General features: G+C 36.2%; 1 protein-coding gene across 1 annotated transcript in view; it reads left to right on the top strand.

Moving 5' to 3' along the window:
• Nucleotides 1–832: 832 nt before the first annotated feature.
• Nucleotides 833–22,807, top strand: part of SPAG16 (sperm associated antigen 16) — a 935,138-nt gene continuing 913,163 nt past the window's right edge. Inside the window, exons 1-5 of the mRNA XM_026002203.2 lie at nucleotides 833–1,087; nucleotides 10,530–10,576; nucleotides 11,692–11,787; nucleotides 14,845–14,963; nucleotides 20,701–20,838. Of these exons, the coding sequence (XP_025857988.2) occupies nucleotides 961–1,087; nucleotides 10,530–10,576; nucleotides 11,692–11,787; nucleotides 14,845–14,963; nucleotides 20,701–20,838 (527 nt within the window). The 5' untranslated portion in view covers nucleotides 833–960. The remainder of the gene's footprint in view (nucleotides 1,088–10,529; nucleotides 10,577–11,691; nucleotides 11,788–14,844; nucleotides 14,964–20,700; nucleotides 20,839–22,807) is intronic.

Raw genomic sequence — 22,807 nt, 5'->3', positions numbered from 1 at the left:
ACGGAAGGTGGTGTCAGGGCCCTTGAACCTCACGGTTCTAATGCAAGTGGCTTTCTCTTGGCAAGACTCAACACTGCAGGCGCTCTTCCAGGTCCTGGCGTTCGAAATCAGCCCCCAACAGAGGTCCAGGTAAATGTTTTAAAGGAGCCCAAAAAAGACCGAGTAAGGTGGCCACCCTGGGCCTTTTTTTAAAAAAAGATTTATTTATTTATTCATGAGAGACACAGAGACAGGCAGAGGGAGAAGCAGGGAGCCCAAGGCAGGATCACGCCCTGGGCCAGAGGCAGGTGCTAAACCACTGCACCACCGGGGCTGCCCTAAGCCACCCTTGGTCTTTACCATGTGGCATCTGAGGTTGGCAGGTCCCCTGTCAGTCTCTCCATTATGATTTCTGTCTCTCTCTCTCTCTCTCTCTCTCTTTTTTTTTAAATTCCAGGTACTGAGGTTCTTGCTCTTTTCCAGGAGTCTGCGCCGGGTCTCCACACACCTAAATTTAGGGGGCTGGAGATGGGCATGTGAAGATCCAGGGGAAAGGCAATTACTTTAGGGAAGAGAACGAAATGTTAGGGTCGAAACGAAAAAAAAAAAAACTAAAAAAAGAAAAAAAAAACCAAAACACCCAACAACACCCCCCCCCCAAAAAAAAAAAACCAAAAAAACAAAAACAAAAAAAAAACCCAACCTTGCTCAGGAAGAAAATGAATATAATCCAAGCTGACCCTTTCTGGCTTCGCGTCTCATCCACTCCAGGAAGTGCGTCCCCGGGTAGCTAAGCAACAGCGTTGCCGTGGCAACCGGGAAGGTCGGAGGGCTCCGACGTCGAGGACCCGCGCGGCCCGACGGGGCGCGGAGCCGTCGGTTGCGGGCGACGAGGCTTGTCAGAGTCTCGCGAGAGTTGCGTGCGGTTGCGGGCGGGCGCGTTGGCGTCCGCCGTCGGGAGGCGCCGGGCCGCCGGGGGCGATGGCTGCCAGGCCGGGGGTGCCCGGCTCGACCCTGCGGGTGCTGGAAGAGGCGCTGGGCTTGGACCTGACGGCCGCCGGGGACACGGCGGAGGCGGTGGCCGCCGAGGGCGCCTTCTACCTGGAGCGTATCCTTACGTGCAGGCGCGCCCCTCGGGAGCGGGTTTGCGGGCGAGGGCGCCCCGGGAGGCTGGAGGCCGCGATGCCCGCGGGCCTCGAGGGCCTGGAGGCGCCTCCGCCCGCCGGGAGGGTCGCCGCCGCCGTCCACAGGGGCCGGGCTGCTGCGTCCCGGTGGGAGGAGCCCCCGGGCAGACCCCGGGCGGAAGCGCCCCACCTGCGACTCTGCAGATGGGCCCTGAGTGGCCGGGGCCGGGTCCGTTTGAGGATGATCACTACGTCTTTAATTTTAAAGCCTCTAAGGGAGGACCTGGAGAGCCGAAATGGGATGATAGGAAGAGGTCAGACGGTGACGAATGGACAATTATCTGCAAGTACGAGAACAGTGGAAGAGCAAGCAGTCTGTGGGTGAGAGCTCGCCTCCCCCAGGCACGCAGAGTAATTGCACTGGAGAAGGAGACTTCAGGGGAAAAAGATACCTCCTTTTTTTTTTTTTTTTTTTTTTTTCCAGGCAGGTAGGAGAGAGATGGTGATCTGTTTTATTCTTGAAGACATCAAGGAAACTCCAAAATCCACCTTATTATTATTTTTTTCGTCCGACTATGAATCCTCCACCACCACCCCCCCCCCCAGCTTTAATCCAAGGCTTCAGAGACCTAACAGCGGTTCGCCCCGTGGCCTTTGGACCTGACCTGACTTGACCTGACTCGGACTCTACACGTCGGTGCTTCACGGAGCTTTGAAGAACTTAGTTGCAAGGATCAAACAAAATATGTAGTATTTTATTCAATGCAAACACGAGTTTTTATAGGCATGTCAGTTTGAATAGTTCAAGATCAATTTAAATAAGATCCGTGGGTACCTTAGTGTCTTAAATGAGGGTTTTATATACTTGGTAGCTCTAAATAGCTGCCTTTTCCAGTAACATTCCCTTTTTAAATCCAGAAATGGGTCAGCAGTTCTTTGAGAACTTACCTATACGTCAAGTATAAAGTTACCTAGGGTCCCTGGTAGCGAGTGGCAACCAGGCATCTTATTTTTGTCTACACCAAGATGCTTTCTGTAACACATAGTTTAATTGTTAACATGAGACAGAACGCACTGAGTTAGCTTTTTTTGCACTTTCTGGAACTCCAGTATAGCACAGCTTTTAGGTTTACTGAATTTTCAGGGGGGACTGCTGAGTCACAACTGCCGATACATAGCACAAAGCCTGTGTTACGAGGAATTCTCCAGATAATCATATTTGTGAATATAAGCGCTTCTGACTTTTTAGGATTTTATTATCCAGTTTCTGAATTATCTGGCCCCTTTGCTTTTCTTTCATCTTTCTTTAGTTGTCTGATATTTTGGGTTTCAACCAAAGGGTAGTTGAGGGATAGCAAAACTACATATTTTGCCAATTTTCCTACATTAAGTGTTTAGGTAAGAGGTTTAGTCATGAGAGAGGCTTTAACCCTTAGTTAAAATGAAGTTTGAGGATTACTTTTGATTGCCAATTATCCCTGTATCCCTGGGCTCTCTTAACATGCATAATTAAGAGTTGACTGTATAATGTTATTTGACATTGTTTCTTAAGGTAATTATGATAGTTGCTGAAGTGAGACTTTCTTGAGTTTAAAGTCTTTAGCTCTCAGGTAATTTAATTGAGCTATCACAGTGGATAAATAAAAGTTATAATATGCACAAATGAATCAGAAATCTGATGTTCTGTACTTTCCACATACACTTTATCACTTCTAATCTGCATTTGCTCTTGGGCTTCTCTTATTTATGACTGAACAGATGCTCCTTAGAACACTAGATATCAAGATATTAATAGTCTTTGAAAGAGGTTGACTCTTAATTCTCCAGGAAGTCACCCTTTTCTTTGCCGTTAAACATTCAAACATAAAGAACATGTACAGAATAACAGGGCCCAAACCAGAAACACCCAGAATCCACCATGAGGGTAATGGCTTCATTAGTAAAGCCCCTGTGTTCTTTATGAGCTTAGAGAATGTATTCAGGAAAAATAACTCTTCCTCCTGCAACACCCCTTCTTTGTAACCTACTACCTGTAAAGGTGTGTAGGTGTTACCTGCTTCTCTTCTGAAGTGGTTACAGTATTATTGCTTTTATGCTTTAAACTTCCACAAGGCAAGATACAAACATGCGTGCACATAGTTCCTTTCTTAGCTATCTCCAGAGCTTTTAAGAAATCTGTGTATGCAGTTAAGAGTCCTCCAGAGAACTCTTCCTTAGAAAGGTTTTTGCAACATTGTAAAATATAAGGCTAGGTTTTAACTATGTGCTTTGTAAAGGGTCAAGTGTTTGTAAAGGTTGGTTGTTTTTGTGAATGAATTTTGTTAGAAATGGGTACCACTTAGGTAAGGTTTTCAGTTGCAGTAGAAACTGCGGCTAATGTGTGGCTTTGGACATTTGGGAATGCCCATTCCAATTGGCTGGAATGAATTGTACTAAGAAAGTTAATACTGAATTGATTTTGTTGCTACTTGTTGAAAGTTCAAGGAAGAATAATGGAAAACAGGGACTCTAGGAAAGTGGAGCCCCAAACTATTGTTTTTGTTATATGTACTTCCTTTTGCACTGATTCTCTACTCCCCTAACTAGATTTTGATTATCTTTTTTTTTAATAACGATCTTTTCTTTGATTTTAATTTATTTATGATAGTCACAGAGAGAGAGAGAGAGAGAGAGAGGGGCAGAGACATAGGCAGAGGGAGAAGCAGGCTCCATGCACCAGGAGCCCGACGTGGGATTCGATCCCGAGTCTCCAGGATCACGCCCTGGGCGAAAGGCAGGCGCTAAACCGCTGCGCCACCCAGGGATCCCTAGATTTTGATTATCTTTCAAAGGCATTCCAGCACTAAGAATTTGGCTACTTAGATAATTGACATAAGTTTGCTGACCACTGAAGAAGGTCTCCTTTGGCCCCAATGGCAGTGTCTGAGACTTTAGCCAGTCCTTTGAAGTTAATCAACTCTGAATGCAGTCCCAAAGTCAACTGTTTCTGAAAAGGCAAAATTAAGGATTTCACAAGTCACCTGAAATATGGTGATCACACTTAGATAACCCATGTGATAAGATGCATGCTTGTTTTCTAAATGACATCCCTACACAATCTTTCATTGCATTTTATATGCATGAAAGTTATGAGCTATTGGAAAGAACAAATTGTAAAATTGTATTTTGTTGTTTGTCCTCTAGTCTAGGCAAACTTTAATGTGCACGTGAATAAAAAAATTTGGATCTTTAAAAGAAGACTAATTCAGTAAGTCCCAGTCAGGGCTGAGATTCTGCGTTGCTAACAAGCTCCCAGGTGCTGCGGGTGCTGCAGGTGCTGCTGGTCTAAGTAGTATAATTGAAGTAACAAGGATGTCTACAAATTTCTTAACTACTAGCCTTTAGATTTTCAGATAAGAGGTATAATATGTAGAGCTCATATCCTTGGATATCTGGCTTAGAAGTTGGGTAAACTTAAACCACCATCCACTATGAGAATGATGGGCTTTATATTTTGAAAAAAAAAAAAAAAAAAAAACGTTATTTTCCAGCTTCTGAGGCAGAGGATGACAGTGGTGTCTGGGTCAGGGGTAGTCAATAAATTTGCACTTGTGCTGAGTCCATGACTCCCTGGTATGTGGTATTAATAAGAGTTCTAAGACCTCCTGAAGACTTGGTGGGAAAAACTGCAAAAAACAAACAACAGTGGTGGGGGGAGTGGAAGCAAGTGTGCCAGTTATTTGCCATCTTTGGTATATATTATTTCACTGATCTTACATTATTTAAACTGGCATTCTTAAGAAAGGGGACAGTGGCTATGATGTTCGCTATTTACAGTACTTTTGTTTCAATTTAGTGAGTAAAATGTTGATCATGGAGGATCCAGGCTAGATTTTAGATTGCCTCTGTGTATATTGGCTCTGTAGTGATGGCAAAGATTACAAAGCAATTTCTGTCTATAGTAGCTTTGGGAAATCATGTGAAATATAATTAGCTATATGTTTCACTCCAGTTCTTTATAAAGATGCTGCTGCTGGCAGTGATCACTACCTCCATAGCAGCAGTGGAAGAGACCAGTGTGTGAGGAACTTTGTATGGTGCTCACATCTGAAAATTGTTCATAGCTTTCTGGCTGTGGTCCATTTGCAGAACCTTGTTTGTGACCCTGTTGAATCAACTGTCACCTCAAGCTCTGCTCCATTACACCAGCTGAAATGCTTCTCTGTGTCTTCTTGCAGTTGTGTCTTCTGTAGTGCTGTGATGGATTTAGGGTTTCCTGGTAGTTTCAGTGTGAATGTATATTGGGCTATTTTCTGAGAGGGTCTATAAGGTTAGGATCTGGTACAAATTCTGCTAGTGCAGAAACTATCAGTTCACTCATGGTGACCAGGTACCAGGGAACCAATTCAGGGTATGTAAAATCCTACTAAATTTCTTCCATAGCAAGTGGAGATGTGGAATGAGTACTTGGTCTGAGTATAGGCTCTGACTCTAGGATATGGAACCTGGCCTAGAACTCGGTGGTGCTGTGGGCTGTGGCTACAGGTCAGGGAGGAAGGGAAATCACAGATGGTACCCCGGGCAAGAGCAGACTAGAAAACTGGGCACAATATTTAATGTCAAGTTAACTTCAAGCAGACAGAGAGGTAATGGCTACATCTGAAGGGAATAGAAAGGATGAAAAAAATGAATTTGGAAATGGAATTCAACAATGTTCTTTGAAGGAATACTAGGCAGATAATACGAAGGGAGTTCTGTAAGAGCTCAGAATCAGGTTGGCATTAACAAACTGATTTTAAGACAGGATTCTGGCTTATTCTTCAATGGAAAAAAAATCACTTTTTCTGAGAACTATGACCAGCTTAATTGTATGGACATTTCCTGGAGAATAGGATCACCTAAGAGATGAGATTACACATGATAAAGTTGTCCAGGAAAAGTAGAACGAGAGTAGAGGGTTTTTATCATTCAGGGAATTCTTGGTCAATTGCTTATTCCTGTCCTGGCAATATTGCTTCTGAAGCAATGCTTTCCAACCTTTTTTACACATGATATGCCATCAGATCTTGTATCATTTAGTCTTTCTGGCTGTCCCAAAGGCCAAGGGAATCAACATCTGTACAATCTGCAGTGTTCTCTTTATGAGAACTGAAGAGTGTAATTTCTCTCAGGCTTTAGAACCAGTTCTGCTGTATATCTGCGGAGAAACTCATCTGTTTTCATTGGATGGATACTGAATTGGTATCTGATTACATTCCCCTCTTTACACTGACTGCTGGGAAGCTTTGGGTCATGTGACTTAGGTTTGACAAAGTTCGTGAAACTTTATGGCATGTACTGCAGCTTTACCTTTGTCTTATTTCTCTACTTTCTCTTTAATTTCCATATTTACTTATTTTTATATTTTGTATATATGCGTATTTGTAAGCTGCCACACAGTCATTGGGGGATTTGTTTGTGCATTTGTCCATGTGTTGTTATCCAGCTAGGCTAGATAGATGCATGCCAAAGTACATTTATTTCTTCAGTAACACTGCAACATCACATTTCAATTCAGTTGCTCCTGGGAAGATTTTTCTGTACAAATGATTTTTGTGGATATTGAAAATACCAATCAAGGAAAATAGTGGTTCCTATATTGAATGTTTGTCCTCTTCCTGACCTTTCGTCTTATTAATCTCTTGCCCTTGGCTGATTTTATGTTTGGATCTGTTGCCCCGTAGCTCTCTTACACTTCTCCCTCCTTTAGGGCCTTCAAATTGAGCTATTTAAATGATTTGATTTAGCTGTTGGTAACATAACACTTGAGAGTTTGGAAAACAAGTGAGGGTTCATTGCCTAGGAGTTTAGTAAAAATTAGTTTTTTTGTGTCATTGTAGAAACATGTAGAAACTGCAGAAATACAATATTGTAGAAAATTCCTGATCTTTTTATTTAAGAGATTTGTCTCCGTCACTTCTAGGAATATGATTTTTGGCAATTTTTAATCTCCCTAATTCAGTTTCTTTCTTTCTTTCTTTCTTTCTTTCTTTCTTTCTTTCTTTCTTTCTTTCTTTCTTTCTTTCTTCTTTCGAAAAGACTGTATCTATGTTATTTAATTTCACAGGATTGTTGTGGAAATAAATACGATAGTGCTCCATATGACAGTACTTTTTAAGCTTTATAAAATGGTATTTTTTCATTTATTCTTTTTGATTTGGGGGAAACAGTATATTATTAGGGTTTGAAAGCTGTTGCCTTGAGTATTTTCTAGGTAGCAGTATAGCAAGTTTGATATTTCCAAAGCTTTGAGGACAAATCACTTTTTTCTTCTACATATTGCCATGTTTAACAACCTATGCTTTGATGTTTCTTCCTCACATTAATCTTATCAGTTGGCTTATTTACAATTTTAAAGTCTGTCCAAATGATTTTGGAATATTTACATCTTTGTGGAATGTATTATGGTGTGAGCAGTGATGATGGAAGGATGGTATTACTTTTCTGGGGACTTAAAGATAAGTGATTTCTTACAAAATCAAGTTTTAGTAAATGCCATGCAGAAAAGGGCATTCTTTTCCATAAAAAAAAGAGACTGATTTCCTGTAGCTGAACTTCAGGAAATTTTATCTAATGAAGTGAAAATATATCGGAAAAATATAAATTTAGAAAATTGGAAAATTTAGAATGTATTTTAATAATCCATTCATCTTAATGCATGGGGGAACTGGACCATGAAAGACTTATGAGACTTTTCCACAGGTACTCATCTCTTTCTAGAAAAGAAGAACAATAACAAATACTTACATAGCATTTACTATGAGCCAGGCACCATTCTAAATGATTTACACTTTTCATCCTCTTGAAACCTCTTAAGGTATTATGGTTGCTGACTTTCAAAATGATGCCCACTGATCTCCATATCCTGTTCCTCATGCTACTATATACTTCCGTTATATATTGAATAGGATTGACTTATGTAACCAATAGACTAGTGAAGAAATGATGATGTATGACTTCTTAGGCTTCGCCATAAAAGTTATTGTGGCTTCCACTTTGCTTTCTTGCTTATTCTGGGGGTAACCAGCCACTATGTCTTGAGAATGCTTAAGAAACTTATGGAGTGACTCACATGGGGAGGAATTGAAACTTTCAGCCAACAATGTTAGAGCCATCTTTGAAAGGGATCCTATTGCCTCAGCTGAGCCTTCAGAAGACTGCAAGCTTGGCTTCAGTCTTGACTGAGGCCTCATGAGAGATCCCAAATCAAAATACACGAGCTAAGCCACCGAATTCTTGACCATGGATACTGTGAGATAATGGATACTTATTGTTAAGCCTTATGTTTTGGGGAGTTGGTTATGCAACAATAATAAAAAGATAAAAAGTACAGATTTTGGCACCTGATAATGGGATTTTTTTTAAAGATTTTATTTATTTTTTTCTGAGAGAGAGAGGCAGAGACATAGGCAGAGGGAGAAGCAGGCTCCCTGCAGGGAGCCTGATGTGGGACTCCATCCCAGGACTCCAGGATTATGCCCTGGGCCAAAGGTAGATGCTAAAATGCTGAGCCACCCAGGCACCCTGAAATGGGGTTCTAACATAAGAGATGCTTTAAAGTATCGGAGTGGTTCTAGAAATGAATATAGGACAGATGTTGGAAGTTCTTTAAGTAGGATGTTAGTGAAAGCTAAAATACCTTGAACAGACTATTAGTGGAAGCCTTATGGTCTATAAGAAGGCTGCTGGCAAGGGACTAAAGGAGAGTGAAGCCAGTACTATTGGAAACTTCCATAGCTGTAGGTGGGTACTTCAGTACTGGTACCCTGTATGGGTAAGTTAAAGTTATAGGATCAGATGCAGGTATGCAATTTTTTTTTCTTGTAGTTTAATCTACCACACGTTTTTAATTAGTTATTTAATTGGTTATTTTAATTAGTTTAGTTAAATTAACTAGTAGTGTTTTTTTTTTTTTTTAAAGCCTAGATTACTTTTCACCGTATTTTTGGGAGATACACTCTTGTTTGACAATAAAATAGTAGTCTTTTGACAGTGTCTAGTTCCCAAGGATTGGTCATAACTGAAGTAGGCTTAAGTGTCTCAAGTGGATAAAGCAAACAGTGAAAAGTTACAGCTTATGATGGAGCTGAGTAACAAGACTGCATTACTTATCTTTTAGAGGTTTAAAACTGTGTGGAAGATACTTGGCAAACACTTCAAGTGTTTGCATAGTACAGGAAACAAATATGGAATAATGAAAGGTTTAAGTATAGCATAGTGAAACTTAACTCTGGGGCTGATTCCCAACTGCCTTAGGTCCTAGCTGAATGACCTTGTGGGTGTGAGTCCTGATCTATGAAATGGGGATGATAATAGCTTGTAGGTAGGATGAAGATGAAGTGAGTTAATTCATCATGTAAAGCCCCCAAGGACAATGCCTGGCTTTTATTAAATACTGTGTAAGTGATATCAGTTCTTACTATAAATGGTATAATTTATTATATACACTTTTAGCTAAGTTTTGGAAGACAATTTCTCATAACCAGCAGCAAGATGAAAACTAGGCTAATCTCTGATTTTCACAACCACTACTATATGTTAAAGTGTTTAATTTCATGCATCTTGAACTTGGCATAATCGTGTGTATGTTAGGAAAAAAATGTAAACCTACCAACCAACAAAATAATGTTACTGGTGTATGTTTTGATTTCTTTGGAAATTAAATGTTATTTTGAAGTTTTCATTTGTACTTACAATAACTTGTAGTTTTTGAAAGTCTTAAAATGGTGTTAGAATTTTTTATTAGAGTCATTTCCATCTATATTTTAATGCTTATTTCTTGATAATTTGTGAATTATTGAATTATGATTACTGTATAGTTTATATTTACTTAAAAATTAGTCTGCCTTTCCTGAGAAGAAAATTTAATTTTAAAATTGAACTATATAATAAAAAAGCAGTGATTTAAATAACTTTTATTGTGAAAACATTTAAATGTTTTTTACTTATATTTAAATATTGGTGCGCTTTTTAAAAATTCATAATATTTTAAATAAAGAAGTCAGAGTGCACTGTGATTGACTCAGGAGCTCTAAGAAATTAAGTTAGTTGGAGATAAATTTAAAAAACTTACTGCCATAGTTTTCTTGTCCATCATTTTATTGTCTCTTCCTAAGCCTTCTTAGAATTGAATTGGAAATCATTAGATAGTAAATAGACATGTGGGAAGATAGTTTTTCATGAGTTTGGGTTATGTAGAACAATAATTTAAAATAATGAAAAATATTTTTGTTTCAAAATACTTGTATTTGTAGGTTGTATGGGGAAGAGAAATTTTGAAAAAAGCTTAAATTACATTTACCAACTGGTAAGATATATGGATCTGAAACTGAATTTTAAGGTCAAATCAATTTTAAATAAATCATTTTCTTCCACATATTTTGAGATTGACACTTGACAAGATTTCAGAGGTCGCCATAACTGAAGCATCTGAAGATGATTATGAATATGAAGAGGTAATTTTTTCATTTTAGGTATTTAATCTGTAAATTCACTAGTCATTCTTAGGAAACATTCATTCTATTTTGTTTTATTTTTATTTTTTGTTTTCCTTAAGAGATGCTAGTTTTCCAAACCTAGCATCAACTATTTAAGAGTGAAGCATGAAAGTTCTATTTGAAAGTTTAGATTTGTTAATGCCTCTAGCTCTTTTGGTTTTCCTGTTAGTTGGGCTTCAAAGTTTGGTCCTTATCCTTTGCCTTGTTGGATACTGACTCCAGACTGTCATTTCGTCCAGCAGGCATTCCCTAATATCCATTCTGCTCTTGGATGGGTTTCCCAGAGTCCCACTATGGGCTGCAGCTCAGATCCCAGGCTTCCTTTCAGCTTAACTATAATTCTGTGTAGTGTAGTTCCTGTCTCAAATCTTCCCTTTAATTCTCTGTTTGGATGGGACTTATCATTACATCAGAAACATGGCCCATACAGTAGTAGCTCCTAGATGACAGACTCTGTAAGTACAACTGTGGAAGCAAGCCTGGCAGTTTGTGGCCTGGGCAAGTAAAAGAACAAACAGTAGATAAGCTTTTTATTACTACTAGTAAAATAGAGATAATATGAATATGTGCCACATGAAATTACTGAAGGGTTCATATAAAAGGCATAGAACTGATCAGCACTAAGAAGCACATGGTAAGTATGAACCATCATTAGTGTCATAATTAGAGTCAATTGCATTCTTCCAAGAGCTTAATATCTAGGCAGTGAGTTTTATTTTTTATTTTTTTATTTTTTAAACTAGAGATTGGCAGTTGCTACTAGTTACAAAAGAGAAGTAGCCTTACATTTTTTTTTCTCAGCAGAGTTGTTAGACTACATTTGTCATTATAGACGAGAGTAGATGCCCATAAGCTGATCTGGAGTTTATCAGAGGTGACATTGAATGATGTTTACTAGGAAGTCAGAAAGCTTCCTGCTTGTTAGTTATCCATTTGTCACAGAACTTCAGAATAACATGGGGTCTTATATAAGGTATATATTTTTTGATCCATTGTTTTATGAGGAAAAAATATTTCTGAAATGAAGTAAGGTTGCCTGCTTGCTCTTCCTATCCTCTTTCTTTTTGATTTAGATAGCAGATGACAATTTTAGCATTCCAGAAGGTGAAGAAGACCTGGCACAAGCAATTCAGATGGTCCAAGAACAGGCTACAGATACTCAGATTTTGGTGAGAATTGAACACAACCTATAGTTTGTGTAATATGAACACAGATTTTTTATGTGAAGTCTTGAAAGTCATTTAATCTTTAAGTTTTACTGGCTAAACTTAAGTTTTACTTAGTAAATACCATCCTGTCACTTGTTGTACCTTTTTCTCTTCTGTGTGTTTATTATCACACTTAAGTAGTCATTTTTATTCTTTTTTTGTCATTTTCTATATCATGGTTACTCTTTCATTACTTCACTAAATGACACCTTCCTTCAGAACTCTGCCTGTTTAATCTCATTGGATATTAAACCAAGGATTTTTAACATTAATGTACAGAATTTGGTATTGGACACAGATACTAAAATGGGTTTTGTAAACATCGTGGTTTTTTTTTTGTTTTATGGAATATTCATCTCACAGGGAGTTCTTAATATGTTACAACATTTTTTTTTCTTATCAACTATTTTACTAAAGAATGTGGTAGGGGATTTGTTGTTTTTATTCAGCTAGTCTTTAATTCCTTGAGACAAGGCCAGTATCTCATTCATATTTAATCCCTAACACCTTTCATGGTGCCTGGCATTTGTGAGATGTTCAACAAATATATGTTGAGTGAATATTATATTTGAGTTTAAAAATAGTCACATCACTTGGAACGTGTGTGTGTGTGTACGTTACATATAAGATGTTGATAGGACTGCTAATTTCCATGTGTAAGTAAGAATCATGGCAGTTAAAGGTGGTTGGATTTCTACTTTGAGTGTTTCAAAGTATGTGTATCAGATGTTTTCAGGAAAAGATAGAAAAGAAATATTATTTGAGAAGGCAGTAATCTACCAGATGTGTTGGAACCAATCTACCAGATGTGTATGTACATGCAAATATTAGCAGACATCTGTAGAAACTAAAATAGGTACAGTCTCTCTGTCCTCCTTTTCCTCCTGTGTTCCCAATTACTTCAACTATCATCTATCTCATTCTAAATATCATATTCAAATTTATTGACCAGAAATGCAATGGTAGCATTTATTATTGTGTAATGAATGTTTACTTCTAGCCATATTATATCCTTATCCAGTAATTATATATATTCTTCCACCATAATGCAAAGACTTGAAGGTAGGGATGTTGTATTCTGCTACCATGGTGTTTTACATGTTTGATATAGGGCCCTGCACATAGTCAACATTATTATATAATATCTCTTAAAATGATCATAGGAAAGATATTCCAGATTATTCTACTTGAGTGTTAAAAATTTTGTTTTAAAACCCTAGTCATGGGAGCCTGGGTAGCTCAGTGGTTAATGGTCTGCCTTGGCTCAGGGTGTAATCCCAGGTCGGGGGATTTGAGTCCCACATCAGGCTCTCTGTGAGGAGCCTCCTTTTCCACCTTTCTATATCTCTGCCTCTCTCTGCGTGTCTCTCATGCATCAATCAATCAATCAATCAATCAATCTTTAAAAACAAAAAACAACCCCCCCCCCCAGTCATTTATCAGGAAATTTCTCCCAAATTTGCTTCAATGGATTATTGTTTTTTTTTTAAATTTGTTTATTTATTTATTTATTTATTTATTTATTTATTTATTTATGAGAGAGAGAGAGAGAGAGAGAGAGAGAGAGAGGCAGAGACACAGGCAGAGGGAGAAGCAGGCTCCATGCACCTGGAGCCTGACGTGGGATTCGATCACCGGTCTCCAGGATCGTGCCCTGGGCCAAAGGCAGGCGCCAAACCGCTGCGCCACCCAGGGATCCCTGGATTATTGTTTTGAATATTGTAGCAGCTACTAGTAATTAAGATCAGCATTACATTATGTATAGCACTTTTTTGAAGAACCTTTTAGGGCAACAGAGATTCTTTCCTCATGCATTTCTATGTAACTATTAACAGGTATATAACATTTACCTGGTATGTAACCATTACCATGTTAAGGAGAAGGAGGAAGGAAAGGGTATTGTTGAGTTTCTATATATGAAAATAGATCTGTCTGTTTAAACAATCAGCAGTTAGATTGGTAAGTTTTTGCCAATAAGAAGAAAATTAGCAGACATCTGCTAAGGCACTCTGGAGACAATGATGCTGTTGATATTTTTAAGTATCTTCCCATTATTTGGCTTATTTTATACACTGACTTATGGTGGTTTTATGACTGTCCTAAATTCATACCTCACTTGCTGAAATACATTTGCTTTTCTGATTCAGGGGTCTGCAAACTTGTTCTTTGGGGTTATATAGTAAGTATTTTAGATTTTGAGGGCTATAAGATGTCTGTTGCAACTTACCTCTCTTATGTAGTATGAAAGCAGCCATAGACAATATGTAAACAAGTGGGCATGGCTGTGTTCTAATAAACTTTATTTATATAGTTAGCTGACCCCTGATATATTTGATAGACTGACTTCCATTATGAAATGGTAGGATAAACTACTTCATAGCATATAACTTCTTCTCTATCATAGTGTTTCTAAAGATCAAGGCACTAGAATTTATTATATTTCTTTTTATAATGATAACAATTGAAAGAAGTAAAAGGTCCATATGTTCCCCCTTTGTAAAAATGTGTTATATGCTATTGAAAGGACAAGCTGACCTCCTTATTGTTCTTTAGATAATCCAGTCATGCTCTTGCCTCAGGTTATTTGCTGTTGCTATAACTGAAACATGATTGTCTTTCTCTAGATTTATGCTCAGATTCCACTTTATCAGTGAAATCTTCCTTCATCATTCTACATATATAATAGCCCAGCTCCACATACATATCTGCTCTGCATCTGGCTCTCCCTCCCTTCAGTCCTCTGCTCTTTTTTCTCCCAGACCCTTAGTGCCATCTGCCATATTATGTATTTTTAATTTAGTTATTCATTTCCTGGATCCGTCTACTTGACTATTAGATGTGAAGACTGAGTCTTATATAGGTATAAATTCATTACTGCTTTATCTCTAGTGATTAAAATAGTTCCTGGAACATAACAGTCAACAAATATATATGAAAAAATAAACATTTGTACCAATAATCAAAGCTTAGTGATGATTTTGTATTTTCAAAATAAATAATGACACATTTAAATTTCAGGAGCAGAAAACAGTTCTTCCTTCAAAACAACAAGTACCTGAAGTAATAGAAGACTTTCTCTGCAATTTCCTAATCAAAATGGGAATGACCAGAACTCTTGATTGCTTTCAGTCTGAATGGTAAACAATTATGTAGATAAATAGTTCTCTAAAATGCTAACATGTACACTTTTAACTGTCTTAAAGGATTTGAAGTTGTTCAGCTTATGCAAAATGGATGAAATGGATGGAAGCCTTTCTCATCCCCACCAGTGGAACCACAACACACTTTCTCTCACATAATTAAGGTGTCAGTTTAAAAGAAGTTTTTATTAAACCTCCTTTCTAAATATTCAAATTTGAGTGATTTTCAAAAATCAAGAAAATGGAATATCTCCTGGGATTATATATTAATACAAAACTCTTTTATGAAATACTTTTCTAATACATTTTGCATAGTTATTAAGGGTAATATTTCCTGCATTCAGACATCCTACCAAGAGTACTACTTCATTTGCTTTACTTCTAGTGTAATGGCCTTTCTCTGCTCTCACAATTGTTTAATTCTTTTTCTATAAATATTTCTTCATTTAGAAATAAGCAGAATTATATTTTCAAACGATGTCTAGACACAGATCTTTTTTATAATCGAAAATTTTAGTAACTTATTGGTTATGGAAATCAGCAGGCATTCTGTCTTTATTCCTCTGCTACAGCAGTAATGTCACCAGGAATATTTTCAGAGTCCTAACGTTATTTAATGAAATATTGAATAGTTGGATGTAAAAATATGTTTGAGCCATTTTAAAAGACATTTCATATCATGGAAAGGGGATACTATGATATAAAAAATGTTTGTAGTGTTTTGAGACTAAATCCCAATTTTAAATATAAGGAGCAATTTGTAATTTCTACTACCACAACTTTGTTGTAATTTTCATTTGCTGCTTTTTTTAGTTCTCATCTAACAAGACCATGTACATAGAAGAAATCAGTTTTATTATTTTAAAGTGCATATCTAAAGTTAATAAATTGAATGAAAGGACCATTTTTCATTAAAACAGTTTAGGAAAAAGAGCAAGTTTGATGGTAGAAAAATAATAATGTTCCTATTAAATAGAAATTGCATGAATGATTTTTATAAAAATGTCCCTAAGAGATAATTACAAATGTATTAGAAAATACATTTTTGTAAAAGTAGGTAGATGATTAATTTACAGTACTAATGAAATAAAAAATTAATATGGCTCAGTTCCTTTTTTTTTTCTAAGAATATGTATAGGACATGTAGTACTTCCATGTTTGTTCATTCCAAAGTGTGAAATTATTCTCTTTGAGAAATCTGGAACCAACTGTATTTTTAACAAGTGCTTGTTGTTCATATTGTCCTTTTAGATTTAGCAATTTGAATTGAGTTAAAACTTCAGAGATAAAACTACAGTGGTATTAGGACTTGTAGAACCCCTATATAAGCATGCCATTTAGTATATTACAATAATCTTAAAGTAAAATTCATATATCTCATTATTATATGGGTTTAGTAATACTGTGTTTCAAATAATTGTATCCTTATCCCTAGCCATCAGTTTGTAATGAAGTTACAAACTGTAATAAGATTTCACAGTATTGACTCTTTATTTCAAATGACAAATTTTTTGCTTTGATCAGAAACTTTTACTTACTCTGCATAGTAGGGCTATTGGAATATTAAATATATTTTTTTATCATTTTTATTATAGAGAAAAACGTTTATAGTATTCAGTACTATGAATTCATTTGTCTTATAGAACTTGACAAAATGAGTTTTCCTCATTGTTAGTTTATAAAATAGAAAACCTCAAAGTAACCAGAAAACCTGGGCAGTAAAATTTGGCTTGTGGTTTTTCAATCCTCAAACAGTAATTGCAGTAAGTCTTTTAAATCTAAGGTCAGCAAACAAATTTGGCCTGCCTCTTTTTTATAAATAAAATTTTGTTGGCACATAGCCATAACCTTTCTTTTAGGTATTGTCTATGGCCACTTTCATGCTATAACAGCAAAGTTAGTCACAGTGGACTACATATAGTCGACTACTAAGTGATTAACTACATATAGCCCAGAAAGCTTTTTTTTTTTTTTTTGGCGAGTTCTAAACTATTTTGTGACAATTCACAAAAAGAAATTGTGTATGTATGAATGTAATAGGAATTTTTTCTGTGAATCACAAACAAGTGTGCACTGTGGGTTAGCAGTAGCTAACACAATTTTGTCTTTGTTGGTAAAGTATTTTCCCTAACTGTCCCTAAAACATGGAGGAAAAATTCTCACTCAGTACTTGTTATTATCTAGGTGACTGTTTCCCTGTCTTTTATATCCTATGTCTCGGGCACCATCAGGAAGGAAAAATAAGCCTTACTCTTATGACTCTATTGATGTGCTTACTGAAATTATGTTGCTCTATTTGTCATCTGTGACAATGGGCCTTAAACTCTTCTGGTATATAGACAAAGCTTATGAAAGCCTTTGTACTTTCTCCCTGAAATACATGTATATTCTCCATTTCTGTGTGATTCTAAGTAGTTTATGGACCTTATGGTAAATATGAAGACCATTATGTAATTTTATTGGCAGGTCTCTTGTTGGTAAATTTTATTTCCTGTTCCTAATAGTTAAATAACAATCTTTTTTTCCCATCTGAACACTTTTCAGTCTTATTCTAAGTGTGAGGGAATAAAGAGGAAGAAATAAAAAGGCCAGGATATTTCTTTAACACACACACACACACACACACACACACACACACACACACCTGAAACAAAACCAAAAAATCTTATGTAGGGAATGCTGATTTTATTGAGAAATGTATTGGTGTATTTCTGGAGTTTGTAGATTAAGATTCCTAATGATCTAACAGTATTAGAATAGTTTTAGTGAGTTTAAAATCATCTTTGATATTTTTACATAGATTATAGAAATTTTTCATGATAAATTATTTTTTAACGTCCTAAGATACATGGCATAGTATATGTTATGTTATATTATGCTTGACTTGTAGTTACCATATACTAATTTATTTACATAACATTTAATTTAGAGAAGGACTACATATCACTTTTTTTCTTATCAAAATCGGGCACTGAGGGGGCACTTGATGGGATGAGCACTGGATGTTATACTATATGTTGGCAAATCAAACTCCAATTAAAAAAATAATTTCTTTAGTGATTTTTTTCTGTGTTAAATAAAGCAAGTTGCTGAAAACCAATTTTATGGTCAGAAAAACTTTATGGCCTAATACTTCAATCAATCCTTACATCTTCTCTTCTCAGATAAGTATAAATCACATTCTAAATATGAATATAATAGTGAATTTATAATTAAATGGTTAATTTGTTTTATAAATTGTGGCAAGTATTACTTAATATTAATTCTATTATCTTAACCTTTTGAATATTCCACAGAGCTTATCTTGCTGTATTTTAATATCAGATAAGATCTATAACACAACCATATGACTATTAATATGTAATATATTAATAAAATTAAGATTTGTAATATGAAAATGCTGATGATTAAAACATTTTTAAACATATTTAGCTCATCTGTAGCTCATCTGCAGGGATTTCTTTGTTAATAACTTTGTTACTGAAAAGTTTTTCTATGTTTATATTTTGTTTAGCTTTATTGCTATATATAATGTATACATAAAATTATAATTAGTTATAAATCTGTAAGTGATTCTCTGATGTTCCTTTTAAATTCACTGAGAAAACAGAAGTTCTGTGACTCCTGCCTCCCTCTCTACTAACCTGTCATGTCTGTCCTTAGGCCTCCTCCTACTCACTTGTCACAGAGGCTGAGTCCTGCATACTGTCATCAAAGGCCAACCCTCCCGTTGCCTCCTGGAGCCTAGCTCTTCTCACCTGCTCCAGGACATTGCTTTGGCAATTGTCCCCTCTCTTTTCTGCTCTCTAAGCTTTTTCCCTTTCTGCTGGGTCATTCCTATAAGCATACAGATATTCATTATTTATTATGTTTTAAAAACGGCAGAAGACAAAAAAAAAAAAAACACGCTGAACTCCACATCTTCTTTTCAGTTCATCTTGACTTGCTAGGCTCCACTTAATATAATAGCATGTCTCCTTGAAAGAGAACGTTGCCACTTCCTCACATTGCTCTATCATCTCCATGACTCCATTAAAGTTTTTTCAGTGCTGCACATTGCCAAATTTAGTGACTGATCCTCAGTACTTCTGTTCATCCTGTTTGCAGCATTATCACCATCTTCCAAGTCTTTATTTTGGAACACTTTATTCACTTGGTTCCTGAGCTGCAATGCTCTTATATTCACATAGTACTTCACGACCCCCTCTGATTCTTAGTCTCTATTTAGTCGTATTTCCTTCTCTTCCCAATCTTGAAATAGTCTAGAAGCTTCACTTCTCTCTTTACATTTACTTCCTAGATGGCTTTGTCCAGTCTTGTGACTTTAAGTAGTATCTGCTTACTGATGATTCCCAAATTTGAATTCAAGTCCTGACTTTTCCCCTGAACTCTGGACATGTATACCTAGAATTCACCCTCACTTGATTGCCTGCTAAACATATTGCATTGAGCAATTCCTTAATTTCTCCAACCACCCAATTCCTACTGCATTCATTCCCCCATCTTTGTAAATGGCTGGCTGTTGTTCCACAAGAAACCTTGGAGTCATTCCTTAACTCTTTTATTAACCAACACCTGGCAGATGATCTGTAGGAAAATCTTTATTGGCTCCACCAATAAGTTGGCTCCATCTTTGACAGCATGCCCAAAAGGGACCTATTTCTCATAATCTGTACTGCTACAAACTTTGTTCATGCCACTATTCTCTCTCTTTTGCAACAGTCTCCTAACTGGTCTCTCTGATTCTACTCTTGCTCCTCTAGAGTCAGTTTATTCAAGCAGATGCCAGATTATTATTATTATTTTTTTAAGAACAGAAGTTTCTTTTTTAAAAATTTACGTCGTTAACATATAGTGTAATGTTGGTTTCTGGAGTAGAATTCAGTGATTTATCACTTACATACAACACCCAATGCTCATCATAAGTGCCTTCCTTAATACCCATCACCCATCTAGTCCATCCCCGTGCCCCACCTCCCCAGCAGACTAATCCTTTTAAAGGAAATCAGATGAGTATGACTTGTTTCTCAAAGCCTTCCAGTGGCTCCAGTCTGATTCAAGTAAAATCAAATTCCTGTTTCTTCTCTCCTGCTTCCTGCTATCTTCCTGACCCATTTCTTACTAGTCTTTCCCTTCCTCTAGCTTTAGATACTCTGGATATACAGGCTTTTTGCTTTTAATTGTACATGTCAAACATCTCCTTTTTTCAGGGTCTTTACATTTACTTTTCTGTTAACTGAGAAAGCTCCTCTCCTTCATATCTCCATGACTTAGTTCCTTATGTCTTTCAGTTTTCTGCTCAAATAGCACTTAGCCAGTCATACTTTCTGTGTTCAACCTATATAAAATAGCACAAATGCCCCCATCACTCTCTACTTCAATCTCTATCGCTCTTATCCTGTTTCCTTTTACTTCATAAAACATATCACCATCCACATTAGAATGGATGGGGACTTGGACTATTTTGTTTTCACCAGTGTCTAGATTAGTGCCTGGAACATACAAGATGTTCAGTTATAGTTTATGTACCATGATGATGTTAGTACCTTAGCAATTAATTATTTTTTTTTATTTTAAATATGTATAATGAATGTTGACATTTTAATTTACAAAAGTAGTACCACAACTCATTTCTGTAAATATCCCCTAGGGCTTAACTTTTTGAATTGTACATAAATAAAGCCAATTTAGTAGAAAGAAACAACATAAAGCCTTTGATTTGATTTTATCCTAGGTATGAATTAATACAGAAGGGAGTAACTGGTCTTAGAGATCTTGGGAATGTTCCAGATGTCTACACACAGAATATGCTTTTAGAAAATGAGAACAAAAATTTGAAGAAAGACTTGAAATGCTACAAACAGGCAGCTGAGTATGTTAATTTTTAAATTACTTTTTTTTTTCTTTTGGACTAAATAGAAGTAAAGAGTTGAATGAAGCTAACTGTGGTTAATGTACCAGAGCTTTAATTCTGAATTGAATTATATTTAAATTCTAGTTGGAAAGAATGTGAAAGGCAAATTAATTGAACAGATGATCCAAACTCTCAGAACTGCAACCCACCAGGAAGAATAGAATGTAGGAAATTGTATAGGAGATGGTTAATTTGTTACATAACACTCACTTTCTTACAGTTTGGATAATATTTTCATGGTTTGTAAAGATTTTACCCCATGAGGATGTTAAATTCCAAAATAATAAAATTATGGGAAACAGAAAGGAAGGAAGGAGCTAGTGTATTCCTAATTAGAGGAATTTTGGTATTTGAAAATCCTCCAAAGGAAGATTTGTCACCTTCTAGCATGAATTTATGTATAGAAAAGAAATTTAACAGAAGCCAAACCTTTCTTTCTGAAATTAATGAAAGATATAACTTTTCGTGAACAAAATTAAACACTGTTATTCTGGCAAAGACAAATATGTGAATGTGTTGACTAAGGAGGAGTCTAGTCATCAAGACAATGTTAGATGGAAAATCAATGCTTAGATATGGAGTAGAGAACATTGATGGCTTTGCTCATTATTTTTTGTTAAAAATACTTAAAGAGTGGTTTTCTCTGTTAAAGAATCCTATTACAACAAAAAATTAGATAAGCAGAACTACCATACAGAAACATAATATTTTTAAGATCTTTGTAAAAAGACAAGGCTTCGTATTGCAAAGTGAAGGAAAGTTCTAAAATAAGCTCCTACTTTTAAAAGGTGGTGGTAGGGACACCTGGGTAGCTCAGCGGTTGGGCACCTGCCTTCGGCTCAGGTGGTGTTCCCAGGATCTGGGATCGAGTCCCGCATCAGGCTCCCTGCGAGGATCCTGCTTCTCCCTCTGCCTATATCTCTACCTATCTCTCAGTCTGTGTGTCTCATGAATAAATAAATAAAATCTTTTTTTTTTAATGTGGTGGTAAATAAAAGATAATTTTATGATCATTTATTCACTTATTACTTACACTTATAGAAATGTTTTTTCAAGTTATACAAGTTTCATATTATCTGTGGGTATACTATATGACATTTTATGTCTTAGAAGTATATGATAATCCATGGAATGATAAGTTACTAGAACCAGCATTCTCTCTATTCTCAGTTCATTTCTCAGAAGTGGTTTGCACTATTGGCCCTGATGTTCACTGTGATATTCTATAGACACCTAATGGATGCACTGGGAATTTGACACAGCAAATTTTTCAGAGTGCTGCCTGGCATACTCTTTCAGTTCCTGATCTTCTTTGAATTATTGCTTGAGTTTGCTAATTTTCTTTTTAATAGATAGAGACTCTTCCTGCAATGAGTTTTGCCTTGGGACATTATATAATCATTATTGATTACTGGTTTATTGAATACTATATTTAGTAACTGTAGTCAAAAACATATAAACTATTACCTATGTAAATTATTAGCCCATAATTAAAACATATCACTCAAATGAGATCTGATTCTTGTTTGTGTTTACTAAAAACTATCAGTTTACTAAATGTATATAAAATTTACTATATTTATTAAAATACAGTTTTAGTTTAAAGAGTTATGATTATTATCTCCTAAATCTATTTTATTTGAATAATTAAACTTTAACAAATTAGAAAAGGAAAATAAATAATCTACTTGACATGGAAAACTTGAATGAAAGATGCTTGACCCTTAGTATATGCCTAATATTTATATCATTAAATGAATATTAAGTACATTGTGCTCTCATGGTACCTTTTGGTGAAGCGTGTCTCTGGAGCCTAATTCTTTTGGATGCATTTCAGAAAATGGAGACTGAAGTTTTGTAAAAAATTACCAAAACTACTTCTGTCATGCTGTAAGTTTGCCCCACATTGTGATGTTTTATCACACGG

The sequence above is a fragment of the Vulpes vulpes genome, chromosome 16 (genome assembly GCF_048418805.1).
Source record: "Vulpes vulpes isolate BD-2025 chromosome 16, VulVul3, whole genome shotgun sequence".
In the NCBI taxonomy this organism is placed as follows: domain Eukaryota; kingdom Metazoa; phylum Chordata; class Mammalia; order Carnivora; family Canidae; genus Vulpes; species Vulpes vulpes.
Note: the sequence above shows the minus strand (reverse complement) of the source record. Positions and strands in the feature narration are given on the sequence as shown.